At 40.6% G+C, this 25,727-nt stretch overlaps 2 protein-coding genes across 3 annotated transcripts in view; one reads left to right on the forward strand and one right to left on the reverse strand.

Annotated features, from left to right (window-relative positions):
* LOC135527929 (eukaryotic translation initiation factor 2D-like) overlaps window positions 1-25,727 on the reverse strand; it is a 47,584-nt gene that overhangs the window by 20,880 nt on the left and 977 nt on the right. The window lies entirely within an intron of this gene.
* LOC135527928 (MAP kinase-activated protein kinase 2-like) lies at window positions 941-25,662 on the forward strand. Of its 2 annotated transcripts, none has more exons than XM_064956594.1 (10): window positions 941-1,861; window positions 20,455-20,594; window positions 20,677-20,741; window positions 20,867-20,946; window positions 21,051-21,177; window positions 21,369-21,444; window positions 21,555-21,679; window positions 21,868-21,953; window positions 23,145-23,222; window positions 23,466-25,662. In XM_064956594.1, exons 1-10 carry the CDS (start codon window positions 1,619-1,621, stop codon window positions 23,607-23,609), a joined length of 1,164 nt encoding a protein of 387 aa, XP_064812666.1. In that variant the 5' UTR covers window positions 941-1,618; the 3' UTR covers window positions 23,610-25,662. The 2 variants fall into 2 exon arrangements, with proteins under 2 accessions (XP_064812666.1, XP_064812665.1); XM_064956593.1 differs by having other exon boundaries at window positions 943-1,861; window positions 23,142-23,222.

Genomic DNA, 25,727 nt, shown 5'->3' on the forward strand with positions numbered 1-25,727 from the left:
AAAGATTGTTTGCCCTCTTCTCTGCCAATAACAACTCGTTTTTAGGTTACAAATCCCTATCATTAGGCTCCTCAAATTAGGCCCCTCTCTCAGACCACTCCCAGACAGTCCTAGCAAAATTATTGCTTGAGAAATTACATTTAGCTAAGAAGCTGTTTTTGTTAATTTGACAATTTTAATTATTTAATTAATTTGTTACACATAAGAAATTATTTGATATTGAGATAAAAACGTCTGCATTGGACCTTTATGCACAATGTCCATCTGATGCAGATGTTTCGCTGTGTCTAGTCCCCATTTTCTGTACTTGAGGCACTTGCTTCGCTTTCAACTTGCTAAAAGATAGCTAGTTGGAGTCTGTGTGTACTTCTGTTTGTACCACCGCAAGGTAAAGCAATGCAGGATAAGAAATATTGAATGAATGCGGCACAGAGAATGCACCACAACCTAGTACGGCACCGCCAAAGTAGCGTTGCGGACTTTGAAAATGAATGACCTCCGTGGAACAGAAAGAGCTCGATGCATCTGGTGGATATGAGGCGTTAACGCTTCGAACACAATAGTACGCGGCACCTGGATATGTATGCAACAAAAGTTCAACATTCACCTTCTGCAACCATTGCTGTCAAACCGTCTACGCATACCGTTTGACGCATACCGTTCGATAAATCCAATATATGCACTGCACTTGCAAGGCAAACGCAGCGTTTCATTGGAAATTAATGTAATTCTGCTGTACCAAAATGCCTTAAACTGTCGGTGTGTTCGAAGCGTGAAGGTCCTTTAAACTGAATATTGACTGCACTGGGCCTTTAAAATATCCAATCTGTGGGAAGATCTCAAATGTAATTTATCGCATCATGCTCTCGTCCTCTCTTCTCTTTCTCGAAACCCATTGGAGGATACGATCAGAGAGGAGGGACTTCTGGCTTTCTTGTCCAATGGGTTTTGAGAAGGATACGCGGAGAGAAGGCGCAAGTAGGTAGAAATGGAGATCTTCCGGAGATTCGAGTCTCGAGCGAGTTAAATTTGTGAGGTCATTATGACATGACGGTAGCGAGAGTGGGGAAAAAAACAAACAAGATATAACCTGAAAGTCGTGTCGACTGAGACGTTCGATACTGAAGTCTGAAGATTTTATTCAGTGGGAGCTACCTTGAAAATATAGAAAGGCCACCAATACTGGACATACCGGACAAGATAAACACATGTTCAAAGAACGGAAAGCGGATGCTTAACGAAAAAAAGCTCCTCCTATTTCTGGTGGTGACTTCACTTCAATGCAGGTGGTAGAGTGTGGAAACGAATGAATTTATAAGCTTCGGAGCGTTAGCTTTGTCGCGAGATAACTTTGAATATTAAGGGACTGTTCATGAGCAAGTAGCTTAATCAATAAGCGTGTTAGATAGTAATCTAACTAAAGTTATTTTAAGGCCACTTGAGTCTCGACTGGAAGTTGGCACTGTGATTGTATAACTCGCTAACGTTAGCATGCGAGTTCGACCACATATCAGCAGGTAGCTAGCATTAGGAAACCACTATTTTTAACTGAGGATTTCCCTGCGGTAAAATTGGAATTGTTATAAGTGAACCCGCTCTCTCAAACCAAATCAGAACAATGTTATCGAACGCTCAGAACCAGAACCAACCGGCCTTTCCGAACCAGCAACAACAGCAAGCGCCAAATCTGAACTCTGCCCCCTTTCCTCCGTTTTTCGTCAAACCCCACAACCCTCTTCAGATTAAAAAGAATGCCATAACTGACGACTACAAAGTTACAAGTCAAGTCCTTGGCATGGGCATAAATGGGAAAGTATTGGAGATATTCCAAAAAGGAAGTGGAGATAAATACGCTTTGAAGGTAAATGTGTTTTTGTGCATTCTTGTGATTTTTGAGACTGTATACTAAAACGTAAACCGCCCAAGTGAAACAATGTCATTTTAAAGAATGGTGCTTTTATAGCCGTGCATATTTGATTATTCCCCCCCCCCCCATCCCACTTATGAATGACCAATTATGGTATTGTACTGCCATTCTGCAAAAGGTCTTTCATTTGGACAGAAAAAATGCTTAGGAATTCCTCAACATACCCACGCTTTTCAAAGCACACAATGCACCACCTTATTCCATTTCCAGAGTGGCAGTTGAATAAGTTCACGAGTGTCACTTGCAACTTTGTTACCATATAATGTTATCAATGTGATTGATCTATTTGAAGGCGAGAGAAACGCACACCTGTTTAGCCAGCGGCGCTGGCTAGCGGAGTATAATATTTGAAAAAGAAAAGGAGAGCTCCACACTAGGAGCTCTGATGCAATCATTTTATAACCAACATTTCGACCCTGTCAAGGTTGGTTATACATTTATTGCATCTGAGTTCATTGGGTGTGCAGCTCTCTTTTTCTTTATCAATGTGATATAGCCTAAACCTAGATTATTATTCTTTTATTTTTTTTTACCTAGATTTGAAGTGTAATAGGTCTGTTGCACTGACGTTTTCAGTGTGAGTACATTTTATTGTGTTCAAGTTTTCAATTCCATTTGAGTGAGAAAGAAATCTGTTTACTCTAATACTGCTCACAAGAGAGCAGACCAGAGTACCTCCGAGGCCTAGTTAATCTCTTGTGGGTGCCACTTCCTCTGAGGCCCTGACTCTACACTACAAATCCTATGATTCATATCCGACCATCAGGATGGCTGATAGAGCAAATCATTGCTCTTGATTTACATTAAGGTCAGCCTCTCCTCTCACTTTTTAAAATGAGAACTTTCTGATCCTATTTGAATGTCTGTATTTAGGCCTATTTGGTGCTGCTGTTTAGTGTCAACATTGCTTTCAACCAGGGCTTTTCTTTGCTGGTGTTCGTGATCGTCATACCGCAGCTGTCATTCTGGTCCCCAAATAGCTCTGGCCTCTTGTCTACCCTGAAGCTGATACGGAAACTAACAAAAGGTCTTCTGCTGCCATTATTTGACTTATCCTATTAACTAGCAGTAACTTCTACAGAAAAGGGAGTACAAAAAAATTGTGAATGATATAGAGACGGTGCAGCAGAGGAAATCTGTCATTGTTTACTAAATACTCTGAAATATGGAAGTAGTGTGTCACATTGATCTGTCGGCCTATTTATATAACACAGTTAAATAGTAAATATGTGTCTTTGCCCTGACATTATTGACTTAGTAGGCTGGGCTTCAGGTACAGACATTCAGCAACTGTGAGATTCAGTGAGTCACGAATAATCCATTGTTTGTGAAAATATGTTTCGGAATAAAACTCATCCGTTTCTTTTGTGCTATAAGCTTTTATAACCGCTTCCCAGGAAAATTTGCAGAAAAAGGATGATGTTTTTCAAAAAATGTATGACAACTGTTATTTCTGAAATTCAGAAACTCATATGCCACTCATTTGTTCACTTCAGTGCATTGTTCTTTGTCAACCCTAAAATAATCTCTAGATCATTGACAGACTTGAAACAAACAGATGTCCCATGCTGATTTCTAGGTTTCCCAGATAAGCCCTGAACAATAGCAGCATCCTGCCACCTCTCTCCATTCACCTCACACCTCTTCATCTCACAGACAGTCTTATGTTCTTTCATTGCCCCTCAGGGCAGTGTTTCTGCCTGCTGAGCCCCAGTGTTAGCCTTCAGGCAGAGATAATTGAAAATTGATAACTTCCCCAGATATTTCCTCAGTCTGCTCCTCTGGGATCTATTGGTCAGCCCTGATGCATGTATCCTCCTGCTCTGATTGGGCAACCGGGGTTAGTGGCATTGTGATGCTGAGCACAGCTTGACTTTGCAGTGGAGATGAGGATGAGGTGTCGGATGTGTATATGGCAGCGGTATCAAACTCATTCCATGGTGGTCCTAGTATCCAGCTTGTATCACATCCAGGCTGTGATTGGCAGTCCCATAGGGCGGCGCGCAATTGGCCCAGCGTAGGCCGTCATTGTAGATAAGAATTTGTTCTTAACTGACTTGCCTAGTTAAATTTAAAAAATAAAAGTGTTTGCAGGTTTTTCCCTTTCAATTAAGCCCTAGACAACCAGGTATAAGGAGTTCTTACTAATTAGTGATCTTAATTCATCTGTCAAGTGCAAGGGAGGAGCGAGATCCCGCTCTCGGCCCTCTGTGGAATGAGTTTGACACCTCTGGTATATGGGTTTATCGATCAGCTTGTAATGTTGTATTGTGACTATAGCTCGGTGATATGGACGGAGATCCATATTGCAATAAATTGACAGAATTAATAACGATACTTTAAAAAAAACCTTTTATACTACTAGTTTGTAGCCATCAATTGTCCCATTAACAACAACCCATATTAGCAAGCTTATTTCGAACTTCACCTTTCTCTAGTATAGGCTACTTATTGTAATGAACGATATCAGGAAAATGCTCACGATAAGTGGTCGTTGCCGTTCATTTTCGATTTATCCCCCCCAGCTCTAATTGTGACCAGGGCTTTGACTGTCAGGCCCCTTAAGCTGGTATGCTGTAGAAGGGCTTCATTCAGTGTTGTATTTTACGAATTGCCTTTAGGAGGAATTGCACAAGAACAGATGTCATTCTTCCTCTGCCATATAGTCTATATAAGGCTAAAGATTTACATATTTGAATAAAGACTCAAGATCATGAACCTCTGAATATTTGTGACCTCTCAAATCCTTCCTTTTCTACTGCGTCCAAAGTCTTGAGGATGAGCGCTTTGCTTTTAGGCTTAGTCTACACCCTTTCTTCCACTGCCTGGGCCAGGCTAATACTATTAAGCCTAATGGGGATAGAGAGAAGAGCACATGTTCCCTTTACAACATTTGAGTAATTGGCCACTGCTTTGTTCTTACTCTACCTTAAAGCGCAACTGAAAGCAAAAAAATGGCCTTTTCTGATCAAAAACGGCCTATATGGCATCAATATTAGACAAACATTTATTCTAGTGTCAAAATTGACTACGAAGTAAATAGCATAATTTTGGTCAGTTTCATCCAAAATTGAGTTTTGTCATGAGTTACTTCAGGGTTGGGTTTTGATTTTGACAATGCTCACTTGCCCACTAACACCAGGATACACAGCTGTGGTGATTTTGCTCTATACAATCCTACCGCAGAACGCACAGACAGTAGGACAGACCAGCCCAGCAGCATTGTGCACTTACTTGATGTAAAATTGAGTGACTAAAACCTCTGCAAAAATGTCAATTAATTACTTTTTAAAATGCTTTTTTTTTTAGGTATCTTAGATTCATTCTGATGATTTTGAGGAAGTGATACTGGCTTTGTTCCTATGTCTCATGGGTGGACTAACACCATTAACTGCCACATCGAACCCCCCCCCCCCCAGATTGAAATCTTGTTTTTCTTTAAAGAGCAACAGAGTGAACATTCGGAATTGGTGCGTTAAGTCGCTCAAAGTGGAGTTATTCTACAATCTGAAGCTGAAAGGTTTGCTATTCGTAACCCCATCCCTGCTGTCTCTTCTTTCCCTGCTTGGCCCGTCCTAATACTATTAGCTGGTGGAGAAAAAGCCAATGTCTAAAGCATAAAAAAACCCTGAGAATCTGACTGTTGGTAGGTGCATCACAGTAGGAGGCCTTCTTTTGCTAGAACAAAATATGTACCTGCTGTGTACCGACGAACCTGCTGTTTTTACTTGTGGATTCACAATGCTCAGCAGTGGCCAATAACTTGACTTTGAGCCAATAAGAGGGGGTGAATCTCCGCGTGGGGGAACTAACAGCATTGTTCCAACTAAAACAATAAAGCTGCAAAAAATCTAGAGCAGTACTTTACTTCTTTTATGTCTAAGGAGTTTTGTCCTTGAATGATTTTTTTTTATAATGTTTGTTTATTAGCTAGCTAATGTTAGCTTGCTAACTGAGCACGGTAGTGACACACACTACTTGAAATGAATGGGGTGGTAAGTGCAGCATAATGCACACAACACTCAATGCTTTACCAAGCTAGCTATCTGGCCACTGTAGCTAGTAACATAATTACATCACAATAGATTAGTTTCCATGAAGTAGCTGGCTGCCAAGAGTCAATGCATTGTCTTTACCTAGCTAGCACAACAGCTAGTGAGTCACGCTAACGTTAGCAAAAATGTATATATGGGCTGTATGTGATTTATGGATATTGAATATAATTGTTTCTTTGATCTCGCTAGCTTGTTATATATCAGCTAGCTAGCAAACATTGACTGGACCAGGGGTATTCAACTCGCACCCTACGAGGACTGGATCCTAATGGTTTTCTGTTCTATCTGATAATTAAATCAACCTGTCCCAGGTCTAAATCGGTCCTGGATTTTAGAGGAGAACAATGAAGAAAGGCTGAGGAACTGGCTTCAAGGTCCAGAGTTGAGTTTGAGGGAACTAGACCCTAAAGCAACACAGACATCCAAATAATGCTACTGCCACATGGTTTGAAGTATTTTAACAGGGCTTTGGCTGACGACTTTAAGGTGTTTGCTGTGTGAACACAAAAGACATCGACTGCCGACACTCTGTACAGAGTACTGCAAACATTTTGACGGTCCTTCCTGTGTGTCTGAGCTCTAAAAGTAGCCTGGCGCAAGAGTCCAGAGATGACTGGAGGATTATTCGGTCTGGATTCGTACAGCACCATGCTCCACGCAGACACTCAGCGTTTATTGGGCAGGTGTCCTGAGACGGGCAAACCAGAGGAGAGACCTCCCTGGAATGACGAACCACCATTTTAAATGGCCTTTCCCTCTTTGGATAGGTGTTTGCCTACTAGCCTAGCCTCAGATCTGTACGTGCTTTAGACTCTGCTTATCAAGTGGTCTCTTGAGCATAGTACTGTATGAATCGCCTGCTGTGTGTGTGTATATATGTGTGTCAGAGATTCTGTGCTGGAAATGGAACAACATTGCCTCTCCCGACAGTGTCCTTTCAGGGGCTGTTGTGTAAGCAGAGCAGATTCGTCCCTGTCTGCAAATGCCTGTCGGTATACGGAGGGAAGATTCTTCCCGTATCTCTGCCAATGGCTAGGCTGTCTGTGAGGAGGGAAGAGACTCCTTCCTGTTTTTGCTTGTATGAATTATCAGCTAACCGGTATAGCAGAATACTGAATCTTACGATTAAAACTGACTGGGCTGGTAGTGGTCTCCACTTATTAAAAAATAAATAAATAAAAATATATATTCAGTAGACCTGAAATTTGGTCGGTGCCAAAAATTATTTGGGCGGAACATTGGTCACAACATCTAAAAAATATAGATGTTGTGACTAGTGATGCACCAACATGACATTTTTGGCCGATATCAATGTCTGATTATTTTCTTTGCCAAAAAAAAACAATACCGATATAACCAATTTCTAATTTTTGTGACCTTTTTAAGCGTTCTAGTACAGTTAAATAGTTAACGCACGCACACATGGACGCAGCGGTTTAAGGCACTGCATCTCAGTGCAAGAGGCGTCACTACAGTCCCTGGTTCAAATCCAGGCTCTATCACATCAGGCCGTGCGTGGTCTGGAGTCCCATAGGGCGGCGCATAATTGGCCCAGCGTCATCTGGGTTTGGTCGGGGTAGGCCGTCATTGTAAATAAGAATTTGTTCCTAACTGACTTGCATAGTTAAATAAAGTTTACTCACACCACACTGACCAAAAAGTTATTTTGTTGGCATTTACATATATCCCCATTACCAGTAAAACATAATCAAAACCTATTTCATTCACTTGCTGTGCTGTTTCGTTGTTCATTTGTTCAGTTGTTTCATTCTCAACCAGGATTTCTATGGAACGTCGTTTGCGTGTCAAAAACTATACATGTCAAATAACTGGAGGTTGACCGATTTTATGATTATTTTTTTCCGATACCGATTTACTGGAGGGCCAAAAAAAGCCGATACCGATGTAATCTGACAAAAAAAATAAAATAAGTGTGTGTATATAATAATGATTTTTTTTTTTTATATAAATTGTGTGTGTGTGTGTGTGTGTGTGTGTGTGTGTGTATAATAATGACAATCACAATAATACTGAATGAACACTTATTTTAACTTTAATATAATGTATCAATAAAATCAATTTAGTCTCAAATAAATAATGAAACATGTTCAATTTGGTTTAAATAATGCAAAAACAAAGTGTTGAAGAAAGTAAAAGTGCAATATGTGCCATGTAAAAAAGCTAACGTTTAAGTTCCTTGCTCAGAACATGAGAACCTATGAAAGCTGGTGGTTCCTTTCAACATGAGGCTTCAATATTCCCAGGTAAGAAGATTTAGGTTGGCGTTTATTATAGGACTATTTCTCTATACCATTTGTATTTCATATACCTTTGACTATTGGCTGTTGTAATAGGTACTTTAGTATTGCCAGCCTAATCTCGGGAGATGATAGGCTTGAAGTCATAAACATTGCGAAGAGCTGCTTGCAAACACAGCAAAGTGCTGTTTGAATGAATGCTTACGAGCCTGCTGCTGCCTACCACCGCTCAGTCAGACTGCTCTATCAAATCATAGACATAATTATAATAACACACAGAAATACGAGCCTTAGTTTCCAGATTTGACCATATTAATGACCTATGATTTATTATTTCAGTGAAATACTGAAATACGGAACCGTTCCGTATTTTATCTAACGGGTGGCATCCATAAGTCTAAATATTGCTGTTATATTGCACAACCTTTAATGTTATGTTATTGAATTAGCAAATTTGTTCGCAACGAGCCAGACGGCCCAAACTGTTGCATATACCCTGACTCTGTGTGCAATGAACGCAAGAGAAGTGACACAATTTCCCAAGTTTAATATTGCCTGCGAACATGAATTTCTATTAACTATATATGCAGGTTTTAAAAAATATACTTCTGTGTATTGATTTTAAGAAAGGCATTGATGTTTATGGTTAGGTACATTCATGCAACGATTGTGCTTTTGTTAAATCATCCCCCGTTTGGCGAAGTTGGCTGTCTTTGTTAGGAGGAAATGGTCTTCACACATGTTCAATGAGCCAGGCAGCCCAAACTGCTGCATATACCCTGACTCTGTTGCACAGAAGGCAAGAGAAGTGACACAATTTCCCTAGTTAAAATAAATTAATGTTAGCAGGCAATATGCAGGTTTAAAAATATATACTTCTATTGATTTTAAGAAAGGCGTTGATGTTTATGGTTAGGTATACATTGGTGCAACGACAGTGCTTTCGCGATTGAGCTTGTTAAATCATCACCCATTTTGCGACGTAGACTGTGATTCAATGATAAATTAACAGGCACCGCATCGATTATATGCAACGCAGGACAAGCTAGATAAACTAGTAATCTCATCAACCATATGTACTTAACTAGTGATTATGTTAAGATTAATGTGTTAATACATTTCTTTCCGTAGTTATTACACATTGATTACACACTCGTAGTTCATATGATACAACAATTAATCGATACGTATGCTATAATGCTGGTAAAGTTGTCTTGCACACCTACACTGCTGGTCATTAAAAAAAAAAAAAAAAAAAGCTAGCTAGCTAGCTCATGGATGCAAACAATGTTCTTCCCCATAAACATAGCAAAACATCTGTTTCAGTAGCTATAGCTAGGGATCATCTAAAATAACCCTAATTTATAAGAGTTCTTATTTCATTAATAGTGGTCGGACCATCTATATGAAGCTATCCACAATAGTGGACTTTGCAGTTAGCCTTCAAAATAAAAGTATGTAATTAACAGTGACGCAAATGAATACATAGTATAGTTTTGCCATAATTGAATAGATCATGCTAAATAAGGTTGGAATGTTATATAAAATCAACAAAAGACAATTTTGTTCATTTGACAATGTTGAAATCACACTGGTTGTATTATACTTTAGAATTGCATTGGGGCGTACTTATTTCACAGCCTTACCCCCATGTCATTGATCCACAATCCATAGGTATGAGTACTCAGTGACACCCAGAAAACATTAGCATCGAAGCTCTTATTGCGGGACTCTGAAACAACGGCGTTGAGCTACATTTATTTTCAACCTATGTGTATTGAGGAGGGGGGTAGCAGGGTAGCCTAGTGGCTAGAGCGTTGGACTAGTAACCGGAAGGTTGCAAGTTCAAACCCCCGAGCTGACAAGGTACAAATCTGTCGTTCTGCCCCTGAACAAGCAGCTAACCCGCTGTTAACCCACCGTTCCTAGGCCGTCATTGAAAATAAGTATTTGTTCTTAACTGACTTGCCTGGTTAAATAAAGGTAAAAAACTCCTGGGGAGGACGTTGGGGGAAAAATATATTGGGTATTGAGTAGACTGATAACCCATTTCATTGAGCCCCAATCCTTAGGTAAAGCTGTACAGTGCAATATGAATGTCCATACACCCCCCAAATATGGTGACTGGGGAGGTGATTTTACATGTTCACAGTCCCGCGATAAGAGATACAATGCTAATATTTGCGTAAACTCTTCAGTTGTGTTCTGTAGGTGTCACCGAGTAGACTGATAACCCATTTCATTGCTTCATGTTCCAACCTTGTGTAACATTATCTAGTCTAAATATGGCATGATTCCACCAATTGTAACCTTCTGCGGCACTTTCAAAGAGGGACTCTTATTTTGAAGGCAATCGCAAATTCCACTATTGTGCCTAATCCTTATTGTGGCTAGCTTCACAACCAAGTCTGGCCCGAGCCTCACTAGCCAGATGAAGCTAGCTGGCTGCTTATAACGTTAGCTTTGGGCAACAGGGTTAAGTAGCTGGCTAGCTATTTATTTTCATGAACTGAAGTTCAATTTCAGTGATTGAACAAGTGACTACCTAGCTAATACTTACTCACAAGGATTCCCAAATCATTGCTAAGAATAATGAAAATGACTGGAGTTTCTACTGGTCATTGTTTTCAGACTGGTTGTATTTGTGCTAGCTAGGTACCAAGCTAAAACTAGCTAGCTACCCCAGAAGTTGTGGTCAAACAAATATTGCTTTATTCCCAGCGCGTTATTGTAAACACATCCTTCGTGGCCGGTCTTTGCTTTTTTTGCAGACTTCTTTTGTACAGCTTTGACAGTGCTACTGATAGTAGTTGTGACGCTTTGCTTGCACGTGCAAATTCTGCACACAGCATTCTATAATAGGACTGTTATTTGATGTGTCAAGTTAAAGGCTTATTTATCAAATAGTGTTATTTGACGTGTATCTTTTTTAGACCCAAATGGCATTCCATAGTATGTTGTGACGCTATTACTGTGTAACTCTGGTAGGGAAACATCTGAAAAATAGGGCACTTGGTAGTGTGTACCGGTGCTCGACCAGTCACGAAAGCCAACCTCAGCGACGACAGAGATCGGTTGATTGTCAAGGGCAATGCATTACATCATCTTGCTGTTTTTTAAAAACTCTTTCAAATGACTGCTTGATCCACACAGCAGACATTTTGGGCTAGTTTAGGGATGCTGTTTTGCAAGTGTAGCGCAAAATTGTATGTGTCATCATTACGTCATGTACCTACGTTATATTGGTATGCACCTCAGCTTTGACATTGGTTTTGCACATCGGCATTAAACTAGACCTCGGGCCGATACTGATGTTGGCATTTTTAGCTAAACTTGAACGTTGTGAAAATCCTCTGCAACTGTGAACATTGAGGCTGTTCCTGCTTCAAGTTAGTTTTAAGTGGCCAAGTAGACTACTGTGGCTTTTTGATCATAGTGTAGGCCTACCAGAGGGGCCTACCATAAACTGTGGCGAAAATGCATCCCATGTCATTTTAACATTGCAGTAGCTGTTCTATCATTTAGCCTACAGTAGCAGCCAATGTGTGGTGTTTAATGTAGGCCTACATGGGGCGGCAGGGAGCCTAGTGGTTAGAGCGTTGGACTAGTAACTGAAAGGTTGCAAGTTCAAATCCCTGAGCTGACAAGGTACAAATATGTCGTTCTGCCCCTGAACAGGCAGTTAACCCACTGTTTCTAGGCCGTCATTGAAAATAAGAATTTTGTTCTTTATTAACTGACTTGCCTACTTAAATAAAGGTAAAATAAACATTCTATGAGACATTTGAAAGAAAAAAAAACATGCAGGCTTGACATTAAGCTGTTTATCCGCTTGTCCTTCAGACAAGGTGACTCAACATGTTTGGTTTGCATGAAACCACTTTACAAAATATAATAAACAGAATCAGACACATTTTGCTACCCCTCTGTCTATTGGCTACTTAGCTTATTCAAGGCTGTCTCAAAATATAACACTGCCCCTGACAAACCAGATCTTTACCTGACTCGCTTTTCAAAGATGTCGAGAAATGAGCACATTTTGTGCAATTTGTAGGACCACTGCTGTAAACGGGCCACAAAAAAAGTTAATGGCACAGATCCATATATGGCAATGGTCTATTTGCATATAAGCCTACTGCAGCTGTGATTGGCTATGCCGCACTGGTCTGTGTAGAGTACAGGCTGAATTGTGTGCAATAGAATCCTACTCCTATGCCTTCTGCCGACAACAACATCTCTTGTATAGTTTGTTTCGGTATGTTTTGTTGAAAGTGGCTAATATTGCATTGATTCGATCACAATTGACACTGTGAAGGGAAACATTGATAGTGTTAACTAACAGGGAAAACACTTGAGTGAATTTCAATCTCCTGCTTCTCTCAATGGGCTGATATTTATTCTGCGCTTTGTGTAGTTCTCATTGCAAGGCTCAGGTGGCCCATAAACATGTCTGACGTGTGTTCTGCTGAGGGAATGACAGTGCCAGCTGTACAGAGCCCCCTCCTCCCAGGGATACTGAATGACGTCAGGGAGTGACTCTTGTTTGTTGATGTGCAAGTGGGTAGGCTACAAGTTAGGGTTTGTCGGTATCCAGATTTTCATACTCATACTGTTTCTGTATCAAACCGGGTATACGGTATTACTGGAAGTGCAAGCAAGGGCCACCATTACATTTAATTTTATATAAAGTACCAGTCAAATTCAGACACCTACTCATTCCAGGGTTTTTCTTTATTTTCTACATTGTAGAATAATAGTGAAGACATCAAAACTATGAAATAACACACGAGATAATGTAGTAACCAAAAAATTGTTAAAATATATTTGATTCTTCAAAGTAGCCACCCTTTGCCTTGATGACAGCTTTCCACACTCTAGGCATTATCTCAACCAGCTTCATTAGGTAGTCACCTGGAATGCATTTCAATTAACAGGTGTGCATTGTTAAAAGTAAATTTGTGCAAATTCTTTCCTTAATGCTTTTACCAAATTGCCCTATTTGCCAAAAGACCACATCCATATCATGTCAAGAACAGCTCAAATAAGCAAAGAGAAAGGCAGTCCATCATTACTTTTAATGAATGAGGCCTTCATGGTCAAATTGCTGCAAAGAAACCACTACTAAAGAACACCAATAAGAAGATACTTGCTTGGGCCAAGAAACACGAGCAATGGACATTAGACCGGTGGAAGTCTGTCCTTTCGTCTGGAGTACAAATTTGAGGTTTTTGGTTCCAACCTCTGTGTCGTTGTGAGACGCAGAGTAGGTGAATGGATGATCTCTGCATATGTGGTTCCCACCATGAAGCATGGAGGATGAGGTGTGATGGTGTGCTTTGGTGGTGACACTGTCAGTGAATAATTTAGAATTAAAAGGCACACTTAACCAGCATGGCTACCTCCGCATTCTGCATTAATACACCATCCCATCTGGTTTGTGCTTAGTCCCACTGTCATTTGTTTTCAACAGGACAATGACCCAACCCACCTCCAGGCTGTGTAAGGGCTATTTGACCAAGGAGTGTGATGGAGTGCTGCATCAGATGACCTGGCCTCCACAATCACCCGGCTTCAACCCAATTGAGATGGTTTGGGATGAGTTGTACCGCAGAGTGAAGGAAAAGAAGCCGACAAGTGCTTAGCATATGTGGGAACTCCTTCAAGACTGTTGGAAAAGCATTCCTCATGAAGCTACTTGAGATAATGCCAAGAGTGTGCAAAACTGTTATCAAAGCAAAGGGTGGCTACTTTGAAGAAACTCTAATATAAAATCTATTTTGATTTAACACTTTTTGGTTACCACATGATTCCATGTGTTATTTCATAGTTTTGATGTCTTCACTATTAATCTACAATGTAGAAAATAGTAAAAATAAAGAAACTCTTGAATGAGTAGGTTTGTCCAAACTTTTGACTGGTACTATAGATGGATGGATCTTTTTTTTATGCACAAAACAATTTTGCCAAGATGCTTTACCTTGACATCTAGCAACTTAGATAGCAAGTTAGCAAACCAAATGCATAGCAGGAGCTTGAACATCTTAGATTTCTTATAGTTATACATTTACATTTAAGTCATTTAGCAGACGCTCTTATCCAGAGCGACTTACAAATTGGTGAATTCACCTTCTGACATCAGTGGAACAGCCACTTTACAATAGTGCATCTAAATCATTTAAGGGGGGTGAGAAGGATTGCTTTATCCTATCCTAGGTATTCCTTGAAGAGGTGGGGTTTCAGGTGTCTCCGGAAGGTGGTGATTGACTCCGCTGTCCTGGCGTCGTGAGGGAGTTTGTTCCACCATTGGGGGGCCAGAGCAGCGAACAGTTTTGACTGGGCTGAGCGGGAACTGTACTTCCTCAGTGGTAGGGAGGCGAGCAGGCCAGAGGTGGATGAACGCAGTGCCCTTGTTTGGGTGTAGGGCCTGATCAGAGCCTGGAGGTACTGCGGTGCCGTTCCCCTCACAGCTCCGTAGGCAAGCACCATGGTCTTGTAGCGGATGCGAGCTTCAACTGGAAGCCAGTGGAGAGAGCGGAGGAGCGGGGTGACGTGAGAGAACTTGGGAAGGTTGAACACCAGACGGGCTGCGGCGTTCTGGATGAGTTGTAGGGGTTTAATGGCACAGGCAGGGAGCCCAGCCAACAGCGAGTTGCAGTAATCCAGACGGGAGATGACAAGTGCCTGGATTAGGACCTGCGCCGCTTCCTGTGTGAGGCAGGGTCGTACTCTGCGGATGTTGTAGAGCATGAACCTACAGGAACGGGCCACCCCGTATAAGCAGGGGTGTAGCACGCACCGCCGGAATTGAAGATCATTCAGTTGGTATTTTGAAATACCCTGATAAACAGTATATCGCCCAAGCCTATTTCGTACAGTAAACAGCCAGGAGGACACAACACCACTGACACCTTGGGCCTCGAACTTCCAACATACATTAAGTGCGAGCTCTCTTTAAGCCTATAAGTGCTGTTCACTTGTAAAATCAATTTTCCTACTTTTTAGTTGCTTCAAATTTCTGCATGTTCTGGTTTAGTGCATAAAGGACGAGTTGCATTAAGTCAATATCAGGAGTCAAAGGTACTGGATAATCCCACATTCATACAATACTTTATTAAGGAGAATAGTGTTGGTCTTACATTCCAGAAGAGCCTTAAAGTGAAACTGACAGCGTTTTAAGTACTTAGCAAATATGAAAGACAATCTTAATTGTCCATGACCTCAAATTCCCAGCTTATGCTGCTAAACCAACTTTTTATAAGAGGTTTTTAAAAATGGGTTATATCAGGTTGTAAATTACAGCTGGACTGGTACATTGTTTGCTGCCTCCACCCATTTGGGATGCACTAACGTTAGCTAGCTAGCTGCTGGGAGGATGTCATGTCATTGGAGGACTGGGTGAGTGACCCACATTTTCCACTCATATTGTTTTTCGGTGGCTACAGCTAGAGATGCAGGTGTCATTTGGTTTGCTAGCAAGAAATGTGAATCGCTTTGCTAGCTATGCTGCACTTGAACGACTGCTATCCATTTGGTCATATTCAGCCAGTGTTGCGAGTTAGTAACATGTTAGCAGCCTAACCAGCTCTGCTAGGGTGAGAAATGGTCAGTGAGGTGTTCTCCCCTTTTGTCTGGAAGTATCTAGCCAACTTTAGCCAGTTAGCTTGGGTGCTTGACTGCCACTGTGAGGAACGCTGGGATCATACCCCACCATCTACTTTACTGGAGTGTGAGGTCAGTCACAGCCTAACTACATTTAAATTACCTTCATTATTCCTGTTCTTCTATCCCCGAGCCTACTGACACTGGAGGAAATTTATTTAAAAAAAATAACTTTGGTTGTCAATCCAATGTATTTGGCATCAATCAAATGGGCGAGCAGGCAAGTTCACATTGTTGTCAAAACATGGTTTGGGACAAGCATGCATTGGCGGGACAAGCATGCATTGACAGGACAAGCATGCATTGGCAGGCAAGCTGCATAAGGAAGATTAGGCTACGCCATTGTTTATCAGTGCAATTTTGACAGCCAACTAGCTGAAAAGATTGAGAGGGTTTGTCTAATGTTCACTCGTTAGTTTGACTCATCTCGCTCTGGCTTGCATTAGTTGATGTTGATGTGCGTACCTGAGGGAGAGCGAGAACCTTTTTTCATGGTGGTTTGATCAATAGGACTGTAAAGTTCCCAAATGTAAGGGGACTCCTGTGGTATTTGCAGAAATCCATTCGGGTGAATTTTGTGGCTTTTCACGAATGCCTTTGAGCTAAAGTTGCGCTGTTGCTACTGCTTGTACACACAGTCTATTTCAAAGTGACTGATGGCAGGCCTGTGTGGCAATGGCTTATTTGCATAAAGGCCTACTGTATCTCTGATTGGCTATGGCACACCGCTCTGCATAGACTCAGGTCTTGGATAAGACATTATTTTATTTATTGCCGTGTTTAACCCTTAGCCCACAATGGTAGCTTGACTAAGTCTGTTGGTGTGACTGTATTACCACCACACCTGCGGTCATGAAGGCAGTCAAATTCCGTGTGACTGTTTAGTCATGGTAATTAGGCTTCTCCAAGCTCTGCTGCTGCTGATGGTCATTAGTAAATTTGGTAGGCTACTAACTGCCTGGTACTCAGCCCTCTATTGTCCAGTGGTGGAAAAAGAAAAGTACTCAATTGTCATACTTGAGTAAAAGTAAACTTAATTGAAAATGACTCTTGAAAGTCATCCAGTAAAATACTACTTGAGTAAATGTCTAAAAGTATTTGGTTTTAAATATACTTAAGCATCAAAATGAAATGTAGTTAAGTATCAATAGTAAAAGTTTGCATTTCAAATTTGTTATATTAAGCAAAACATAGGGCACCATTTTTAAATTATTTAAAATGATTGTTTACGGATAACCCGTGTCACACTCCAGCACTCAGACATAATTTACAAACGACTCATTTGTAGTTAGTGTGTCTTGATAAGTGTATGAATTGGACCATTTTCCTGTCAAAATGTAGCTAGTAATTTTGGGTGTCAGGGAAAATGTATGGAGTAAAAAGTACATTTATTTTCTTTAGGAATGTAGTGAGGTAGAAGTTGTGAAAAATATAAATGGTAAAGTACAGATACCCCAAAAAACGACTTAAGTAGTACTTTAAAGTATTTTTACTTAAGTATTTTACCCTACCGCTATTGTCCCTCTAATCATATTGTCCCTGACATCAATGCAAATGTTAAGAAAATCTAATCAAACACTTCATGAGGGCTCTTGTTGCGCAACATTTCAATAGTCTATGTAATTGTGCGAGAGAACAGAGGGATGGCCTCTACTAAAAAGAGGGGGATCAACTTTCTATAGACTAGGCATTCTATATTTATTTCTCTTACTTTCCTAATGTTAAGCGAATTTCTAATTTACAACGGGAGTATAGACTACCTGGCTGGTATGAAAATAAACCACAGGGAAAAGTGTCCTCCATTCGCTATTAAGTGCATAATGACATTTCCGCTGCCCGTTTCGATAGGTGCATGATAATGGTCCATTCTAAATCAAAACAAATTTCACATTTTGTTTTTGTATATGTAAAGATGAGATTAAAATCAAGAATAGTCTGATAGGATAATATTGTCACCCTTATATATTACTTGTGAATGATGCCCAGCATAAGAAACAATGCATTTTTTTGTGAGCTTTTTCTAGTCATAGTCACACACCTCATGTAGTAGCAAGCTCATAGGCCTATATGTTTTAATAAGCTTTAGTGAGACAAAGTGGCCAAATAACTTCTTAAAATTAAGTACATTAATCTGCTTTACAGGGGTGTAGAGCATAACTGGCCAAAATAAGCAGTGTGTGAGTTTCAATTTTGGGAAAGATAATTTTCACCACAAACGCACCTTTTCATTATAAGAGGTATTACATGCCGAATTGCATTTGTGGTCACTTTTGATAATTGTGTTTTCTGCTAATGGAACATTCGCGCTTATAGCCAACTACCATGTGTGTATTGCTGCGCGTATAATGTGAAGACATTTGAAGCTAAACGTTTTGATCTGTTGCGTTAGACACAAAGTTTTTTTTTTATGCTAGAGGTTGTATTAATTTGGGAACTATCGCATTCCGCAACTTTCCCAGACTTTGTTTGGAATATTTATTTCTCGGACGGAATAGAATAGGTCGACCTTTGTACTATGGGGGATAGTGGAATGAATTAAGCTAGTGTTTTTGCTATTCGTTAGGCCTACTCCTCTTGTTCGCTGACAAAGTAAATATGGACAGTTTTTTTTCCAATATCTTCAATATGCACCTCGGAATTGGATAAGAACGCGTAGTTGCGTTCCCGATGTGTCTGCCTTCACTTGTAGCCTGTTAGAAAGACCCGATCATGTGATGGAGCGTGCAGCACTCAGGGAGAAGGGCACAACGGCCACTGGCCGCAAAAGGCATTTTTTTTATTTTTAGGGTGCATTACAGCCACACAAAGGGGATGCCACCATGAGATTCTAGGCATTATCAAGTGCTTGTGAAATTGTGAATGAGTGACTGATATAGAGTGTAAAACCTGCACAAAAAACATGCTTTTCAAGCAACTTTTCAAATCGTCATTTGTCTCATCATACAGCCTTACAATGTATAAAAAACCAACATACAGCCCAACATTTGTAGAACAACTAAGGTTACATTAATCATTCTAAATTAAGCGTAAAGAGGAATACCTATTTCATAGAATAGCCGCATGTGCACACATCCTCAAATCGTTTGGAGAAAATATCCTTTATATTTTATTCAGCTTTGTTCAATGTAATGCAACTGAATTCTAAGCAAATCTTGTCTGCTAAAATTGTGCAGCACACAGCCATTTGGAATAGCCAGATCAGGACCTAACATTAGGACAACTCAGAGTATGCAATTATGTTCTTCTGAAATATACATTTTCTTCATAACTTGGTTCTTTATACCTGTCTAAAATGAGCAATGAATTTATTGTGTAGGCTATATAACATGGCTGTATTAGACTTTTAAAATGTAGATGTTCCAAAGGTCTTCATCAGTGGCTTGTGTGTAAGCCAGTAGAAGCTTAATGTGTTTATGTTCATAAACAGTCAGTTACCGTGAGACCGACCGTTATTTGCTTGACAATCACCGACTGATTAAATTTTGTGAATGCCACAGCCCAAGGTATGACCATCTTAAAACAATTCCATATGCTAGCTTAGAGGCCCTGAGGGTGTATATGAAAAGATTTGATTAACATTTCATGTTGCTTAAACACTGTCAGTTATACTTTTAAATGTCAGTCTGTCTCTGTGTTCCTGAAGCCTTTCCCTACCATGAAACTGCTCTGCTACACGTCACTATTAACTGGCCTCTACACTGTTCAAGTCTCAGGATGTGGACACAGGCTAGTGGATGTTATCCACTTAAAGTAATATATTTTACAGCCAGCTTAATCTGGAGGAAGAACACGTTGGAGAATTTATGCCAATCCAAGATTCTCTTTGATTAATGCATCTGACTGTAAAGTGTTTACCAATGTGTGTTTTGTTTACTGGCCTGTCGCAGCAGGCACAGCGGGGGTTAAGCCTTCACCTTATTCACCAGCTTGGTGTTTCATATGGTATTGTTCTTGCAATCCAAAGTTGTAAGTAAAGTCTTTAGGTTGCGTAAGGCTGCCTCCGGAGCAGTAGCATCTGGGAAGAAGGAAAATGTTATTATGATGTCTGAGGCTGCCGTAATCAGATCTGAATGGCAGAGTCAGGGAAGTGACTACCTCTGGAAGGCTTTTGTTCTGTCATTGAGGTCTTCTCTAAACTCGTAGTAAACTGATGACTGATTGCGGAAAAGCCACTGCGCTGTTTCTCATTTAGAAACAAAGGTGACAAGTTAGACACTGAAAGTTTGAGACCCCTGGCCTGATGCATCCTCAGTAGTTGAGGAAATGGTACACTAGTCACTGGTTGAGGAGAAATCTAGACTACGTAACCTTTTTGAAAGATGTCAGCAGCTCGGCTCTGTGGTTTACCATAAGCTTGTGTCATTGTTGGTTATTTGTTCAGGCTTAAAAATCCCCTTCTGATGCTCGGAAATTCTGACTCTGTCATATTGCTTTCACTTTTATGTAGAAAGCCTACGGTCTGTTATAATCAGTGGTGATGAGAAAGAAGCCATGAAGATGAGTTGTAACCTCTGATTCCATCCTCACCCTTCTCTCATCTCCTCCCTCTCTTCAGATGCTGCAGGATTGTGCAAAGGCTCGTCGGGAGGTAGAGCTGCACTGGAGGGCGTCGCCCTGCTCTCACGTCGTACGCATCATGGACGTCTACGAGAACCTCCACCTGGGCAGAAAATGCCTGCTCATCGTCATGGAGTGGTAGGTCACACATATGCATGCGCGCGCACACACACACACATCCTTTTAGCCTATGTTATTCAATGTTTTTTCTATCTTTTAGCATGGATGGCGGTGAGCTGTTTAGCCATATTCAAGACCGAGGGAACCAGGCATTCACAGAAAGAGGTAAAGGCATATTTTTCCACATTTTTGGACCGTTTGAATGTCTCCCTTCACTCCACCGGTATTCAACTTTTCACTCGCTCAGTTATGCCTTGAACTCTTTCTCCTCTCTCCCACCCCCTATCTAGAGGCTTCTGACATTATGAAGAGTGTAGGTGAAGCCATCCAGTACCTGCATGCCATTGATATTGCTCACAGAGACATCAAGGTAAAGCCTGTCTGAACAGAATTATACTGTACATGCCTTCAGGCAGAACAAATTTTATGTACATGTATAGTCAAAAAATGTAATGCTATTTTCTCATCTCTCAGCCAGAGAATCTGTTGTACACCTCCAAAAGGCCAGACGCCCTCCTCAAACTCACCGATTTTGGGTTTGCAAAAGAAATCACCACACTCAACTCCCTGGCAACGCCATGCTACACCCCCTATTATGTTGGTAAGGGCATGCCCCTCGGTCTGCATGCTTGCTGTTCAACATGCTTACTGTCTCTGTGGTTTATAATACACCCTAAATCCTGTTGGTGTAATTATTCATGAAGATCTCAATGCCATGAATTTACTATGTTCTTTAAATATAATGCTTGGATTTATTTAGTCTTTTGGTTTTTCTCCCTCCTTTTATCTCAGCTCCTGAGGTTCTTGGTCCAGAGAAGTACGACAAATCCTGTGATATGTGGTCTCTGGGCGTCATCATGTATATTCTGTAAGTGATACAAAATAGTTTGACAGCATGAATCAATTCCCAATAGCAGCATTTACAGGACGTAGCATGGTTTGGTTTGTGTAAATGTTCCTCTCCGCCTCTCTCCCCAGGCTCTGTGGATATCCTCCCTTCTACTCCAACCACGGCCTGGCTATCTCCCCAGGGATGAAGAGACGCATCAGGAACGGACAGTACGAGTTCCCAAACCCAGAGTGGTCTGACGTGTCTGAAGAAGGTAATAAAAAGAAGCCAGGGGTATTTATATGGGCCAAATTCAAAATGAATATCATGACATTGATGGGAATTATGTATAAAAACAATATACATTTTGATTTCACATACATTGGATAGGTGCAGTTTTAATTCTGTATGAATTGCTTACAATAGTTGTAACTCTCACTTCCTGTGTTTTCTCTCTCCCAGCCGAGCAGCTGATCCGCCACCTGCTGAAGACTGAGCCCACCCAGAGGATGAGCATCACAGAGTTCATGAACCACCCCTGGATCAATGTAAGCACAGCACCCCTCTTGTGTTCCCCCTAATATACCCTTTGGGCTAGGTGGTACACCCATTGAGCAACTGTTGCTGCAGTGTGTTTTGATCACAATGTAATAGTACAAGGTTATTATAAAAATATGAACAGAATCAATACACTGTGGAGGACATTTTTTTAAAGTACTACTGAAGTTCTTTTTTTGTGATATCTGTAGTTCACTATTTAAATTTTTGACAACTTTTACTTCACTATTTTTCTAAATAAAATAATGTACATTTTATTTCAATGCCTTCCAATGCTCTGTCGGACTCACTAAACACATGCTTCGCTTGTAAATTACGTTGGAGTGTGCCCTTGGCTATCTATAAATAAATACATGGTGCTGCCTGGTTTGCAGTGGAGTAAAGTATTTAAGTAAAAAATACTTTAAAATACTGAAGTTTTTTTGCAGTATCTTTACTTTACAATTGGATCTTTTTGACAACTTCACAACATTCCTAAAGAAAACAATGTACTTTTTACTCCATACATTTTCCCTGACACCCAAAAGTACTCATTACATGTTGAATGCTTACTTAGCAGGACAAGAAAATGGTCCAATTCATAGACTTATCAAGAGAACATCCCTGGTCATCCCTACTGCCTCTGATCTGGAGGACTCACTAAACACAAATACTTTGTTTGTAAATTATGTCTGAGTGATGGAGTGTGCACCTGACTATCTGTACATAAATTTAAAAAACAAGAATAGTGCCATCTGGTTTTCTTAATATAAGGAATTTGAAATTATTTATACTTTATTACTTTTGATACTTAAGTATATTTTAAACCAAATACTTTTACTCAAGTAGTATTTTACTGGGTGACTTCTACTTGAGTAATTTTCTATTAAGGTATCTTTACTTAATTGTAAACCCGGGGTGGGCCGGGTGACGCTGGACCAATTGTGCGCCGCCTTATCGGACTCCCAATCACAGACGGTTGTGATACAGCCTGGAACCGAACCAGGGTCTGTAGTGACACCTCTAGCACTGAGATGCAATGCCTTAGACCGCTGTGCTACTCGGGAGTGCTACTTATCCAAGAGTTTCTGAGTACTTTTCACATTTCCAGTTTGCTCCTATATTAACGTGCCTTGGTTTGACACAATGTGTTCTCTAAAGCTATGTGCTAATGCTAACCCATGCTGGTCTTCCTGCAGCAGTCTATGGAGGTCCCTCAGACCCCTCTCCACACCAGCCGTGTGCTGCAGGAGGAGCAGGACGTCTGGGAGGAGGTCAAGGTGAACACATGCACAGACACTGGCACTGTAGTGATTTGATAGCGTTCTTTCTGCTTCTGACTTGGATCCACACGGCTCTTCCATGCTGATTGAGCACAATAATATCCTACTCTAGACTGTACAACATAGAAGCAAACACTCTACACAATTGCGTATTTGCTTCTTTGGATTTTCTCTGTGCTTTACACATGATTTTAAATTGTGTCTGTGATATGCTAATAGTGTTTTTATTTTTGTTACTAGGAGGAAATGACAAGTGCCTTAGCAACCATGAGAGTGGACTATGAGCAAATCAAAATCAAGACCATCAAGGACTCGACCAATCCGCTGCTGATGAAGAGAAGAATGAAGGCAAACAAAGCACTCACTGAAACACCGGGCCTGTGAAAAACACACACTCATGTGGTGAAAGAGAGCTAATAGGACAAGCAGAGATTGTTAAGGGGTGAAAGTCAGAATCTCAAGAAAAATTGTTTCCATTTTAGTTTTTAACTTAATTTTTATCAGTTTTATTCTCATCGTTTTACCCCCTTTAATCGTTTAAAAAAAAACTTTGCCATTCAAGGTAAATAACTTTTTTTTGTCTGCGAAGAGATCAGATGTTTATCACATGGTATCTGTGAGGCAGTGGGTTTTGTTGTTGTTGATCACTATATGCGAGCCGACAGCACTGTAACTAATTCAGTATCTGACCCATCTCTGTTCTGTGTTCTTCAATGTTGATTCCCATCAGTATTGGCCACATGGTTCTCATGATGATACTGTTGTGGGTAAGTAGCTTAGAGACCATGGAAACATCCAGTTATACTGTGGTTACCCCTGCTTTAAGGACATGGCTATGTCTAAATAAAAAATCCTGCTATGCACTGGAAACACTACCTGTGCACTGAAGGGCCACATTAGTTAACTTCACAATGGGGGATGCAATGTTTTCTGTTTGTTCAATTGTATGTATTTTAGTTTATTGCTTTAGTTGTCATTTGTTGTATATACTTATTCACACCAACGGTATTCATTTTCTATTTGTTGTGTGGGACTTTTTGTTTGCCATGAACTCTTTGCTTTGTTTTAGATTGGACTTTTGAATTGTATAACTGAATTTTAATGTGTTTTCATTGTTGGTTGGGTTTGATTTCTTAGCCAACACACCTGTAGCCAGAGCTATAACCACCACCATTAAAAGTGGACTGACTGTTTAGAAAGGAAGACTGTGTGCCTTGAGGACATTGGGCCGAATCCTTACTTGAGACCTGTGCACGTAGCCTAACTTTTCACACACCTCCCATTGATGTTGTGCGTGATTGACACTCATTCAAGGTCTGTGCACTAGTCTCAAATTTGGAATTTTCCCAATGTGATGATAGTGAGGGAATATCCAAGCCACCTTGTGGTAGACAGTAGCACAGGGACAGTGTTATCCAATATCCACCTCATAGAATGAGCTCACAAAAGCCCATAGATGGTGTAGCCCACGTCACTTCTGATGAAAGTCACAGATTAATGCTGATTGCACTCTTTTGAATATCTTATCAGAGAATTCTCACTAATGAACTCAACATCAGTGTCACTAACTATCGGTTTCCACACATCAGCAATAGTGTTGTTCAGGGTTTCTGCTGTGGTAGGCGATGGGGAACACTGAGGGTAAGGGCACCATTGTAATGCATGGGGGTATGGCGGTACACATATTAATTTTTTATTTTATTTTACTAGGCAAGTCAGTTAAGAACAAATTCTTATTTTCAATGACGGCCTAGGAACAGTGGGTTAACTGCCTGTTCAGGGGCAGAACAACAGATTTGTACCTTGTCAGCTCGGGGGTTTGAACTTGCAACCTTCAAGTTACTAGTCCAACGCTCTAACCACTAGGCTACCCTGCCGCCCCAAATGTAGCACATCTAGTCGCAAACTGCTCTACTAATGTCCTGGCTGTCTTTTACTGTGGATTAAAACTCATACAAAGTCGCTTGTACTCTCGAAAGTGTTGATTGGTATGTGACTGGTGGTGTGCCAGAATCCTAAAGTAGCCTTGATGTCATACTTTGGCAATGTAAGACATTCTCCTGTTTGTACAGCCCTTTACCACCCTCTGCTGTCATGGAGATGGAAAGACAAGCAATCAACCTCTGATATATGCGTGACTTGGAGCGGATGATTTTGTGATGTAATGTAGGGTTCTAAGGCTACGTTTACATGGGCAGCTCAATTCTGATATTTTTACCACTAAATGGTATTTTGACCAATCACAGATCTTTTTCAGAACCTATTGAGAAATGTTGATTGGATAATGGCCAACCATAACTAAAAGTACAGCTGCCATGCTTGTAGACAAATTAGTGTACAAAAACCACATTAATATACTGAACAAAAATACAGACGCAACATGTAAAAGTGTTGGTCCCATTTTTCATGAACTGAAATAAAAGATCCCAAAAATTTCCATATGCACTAAAAGCTTTTTTCTCTCAGATGTTGTGCACAAATTTGTTTCCATCTGTTAATGAG

This window comes from Oncorhynchus masou, chromosome 33, assembly GCF_036934945.1.
Source record: "Oncorhynchus masou masou isolate Uvic2021 chromosome 33, UVic_Omas_1.1, whole genome shotgun sequence".
Classification (NCBI taxonomy): Eukaryota; Metazoa; Chordata; class Actinopteri; order Salmoniformes; family Salmonidae; genus Oncorhynchus; species Oncorhynchus masou.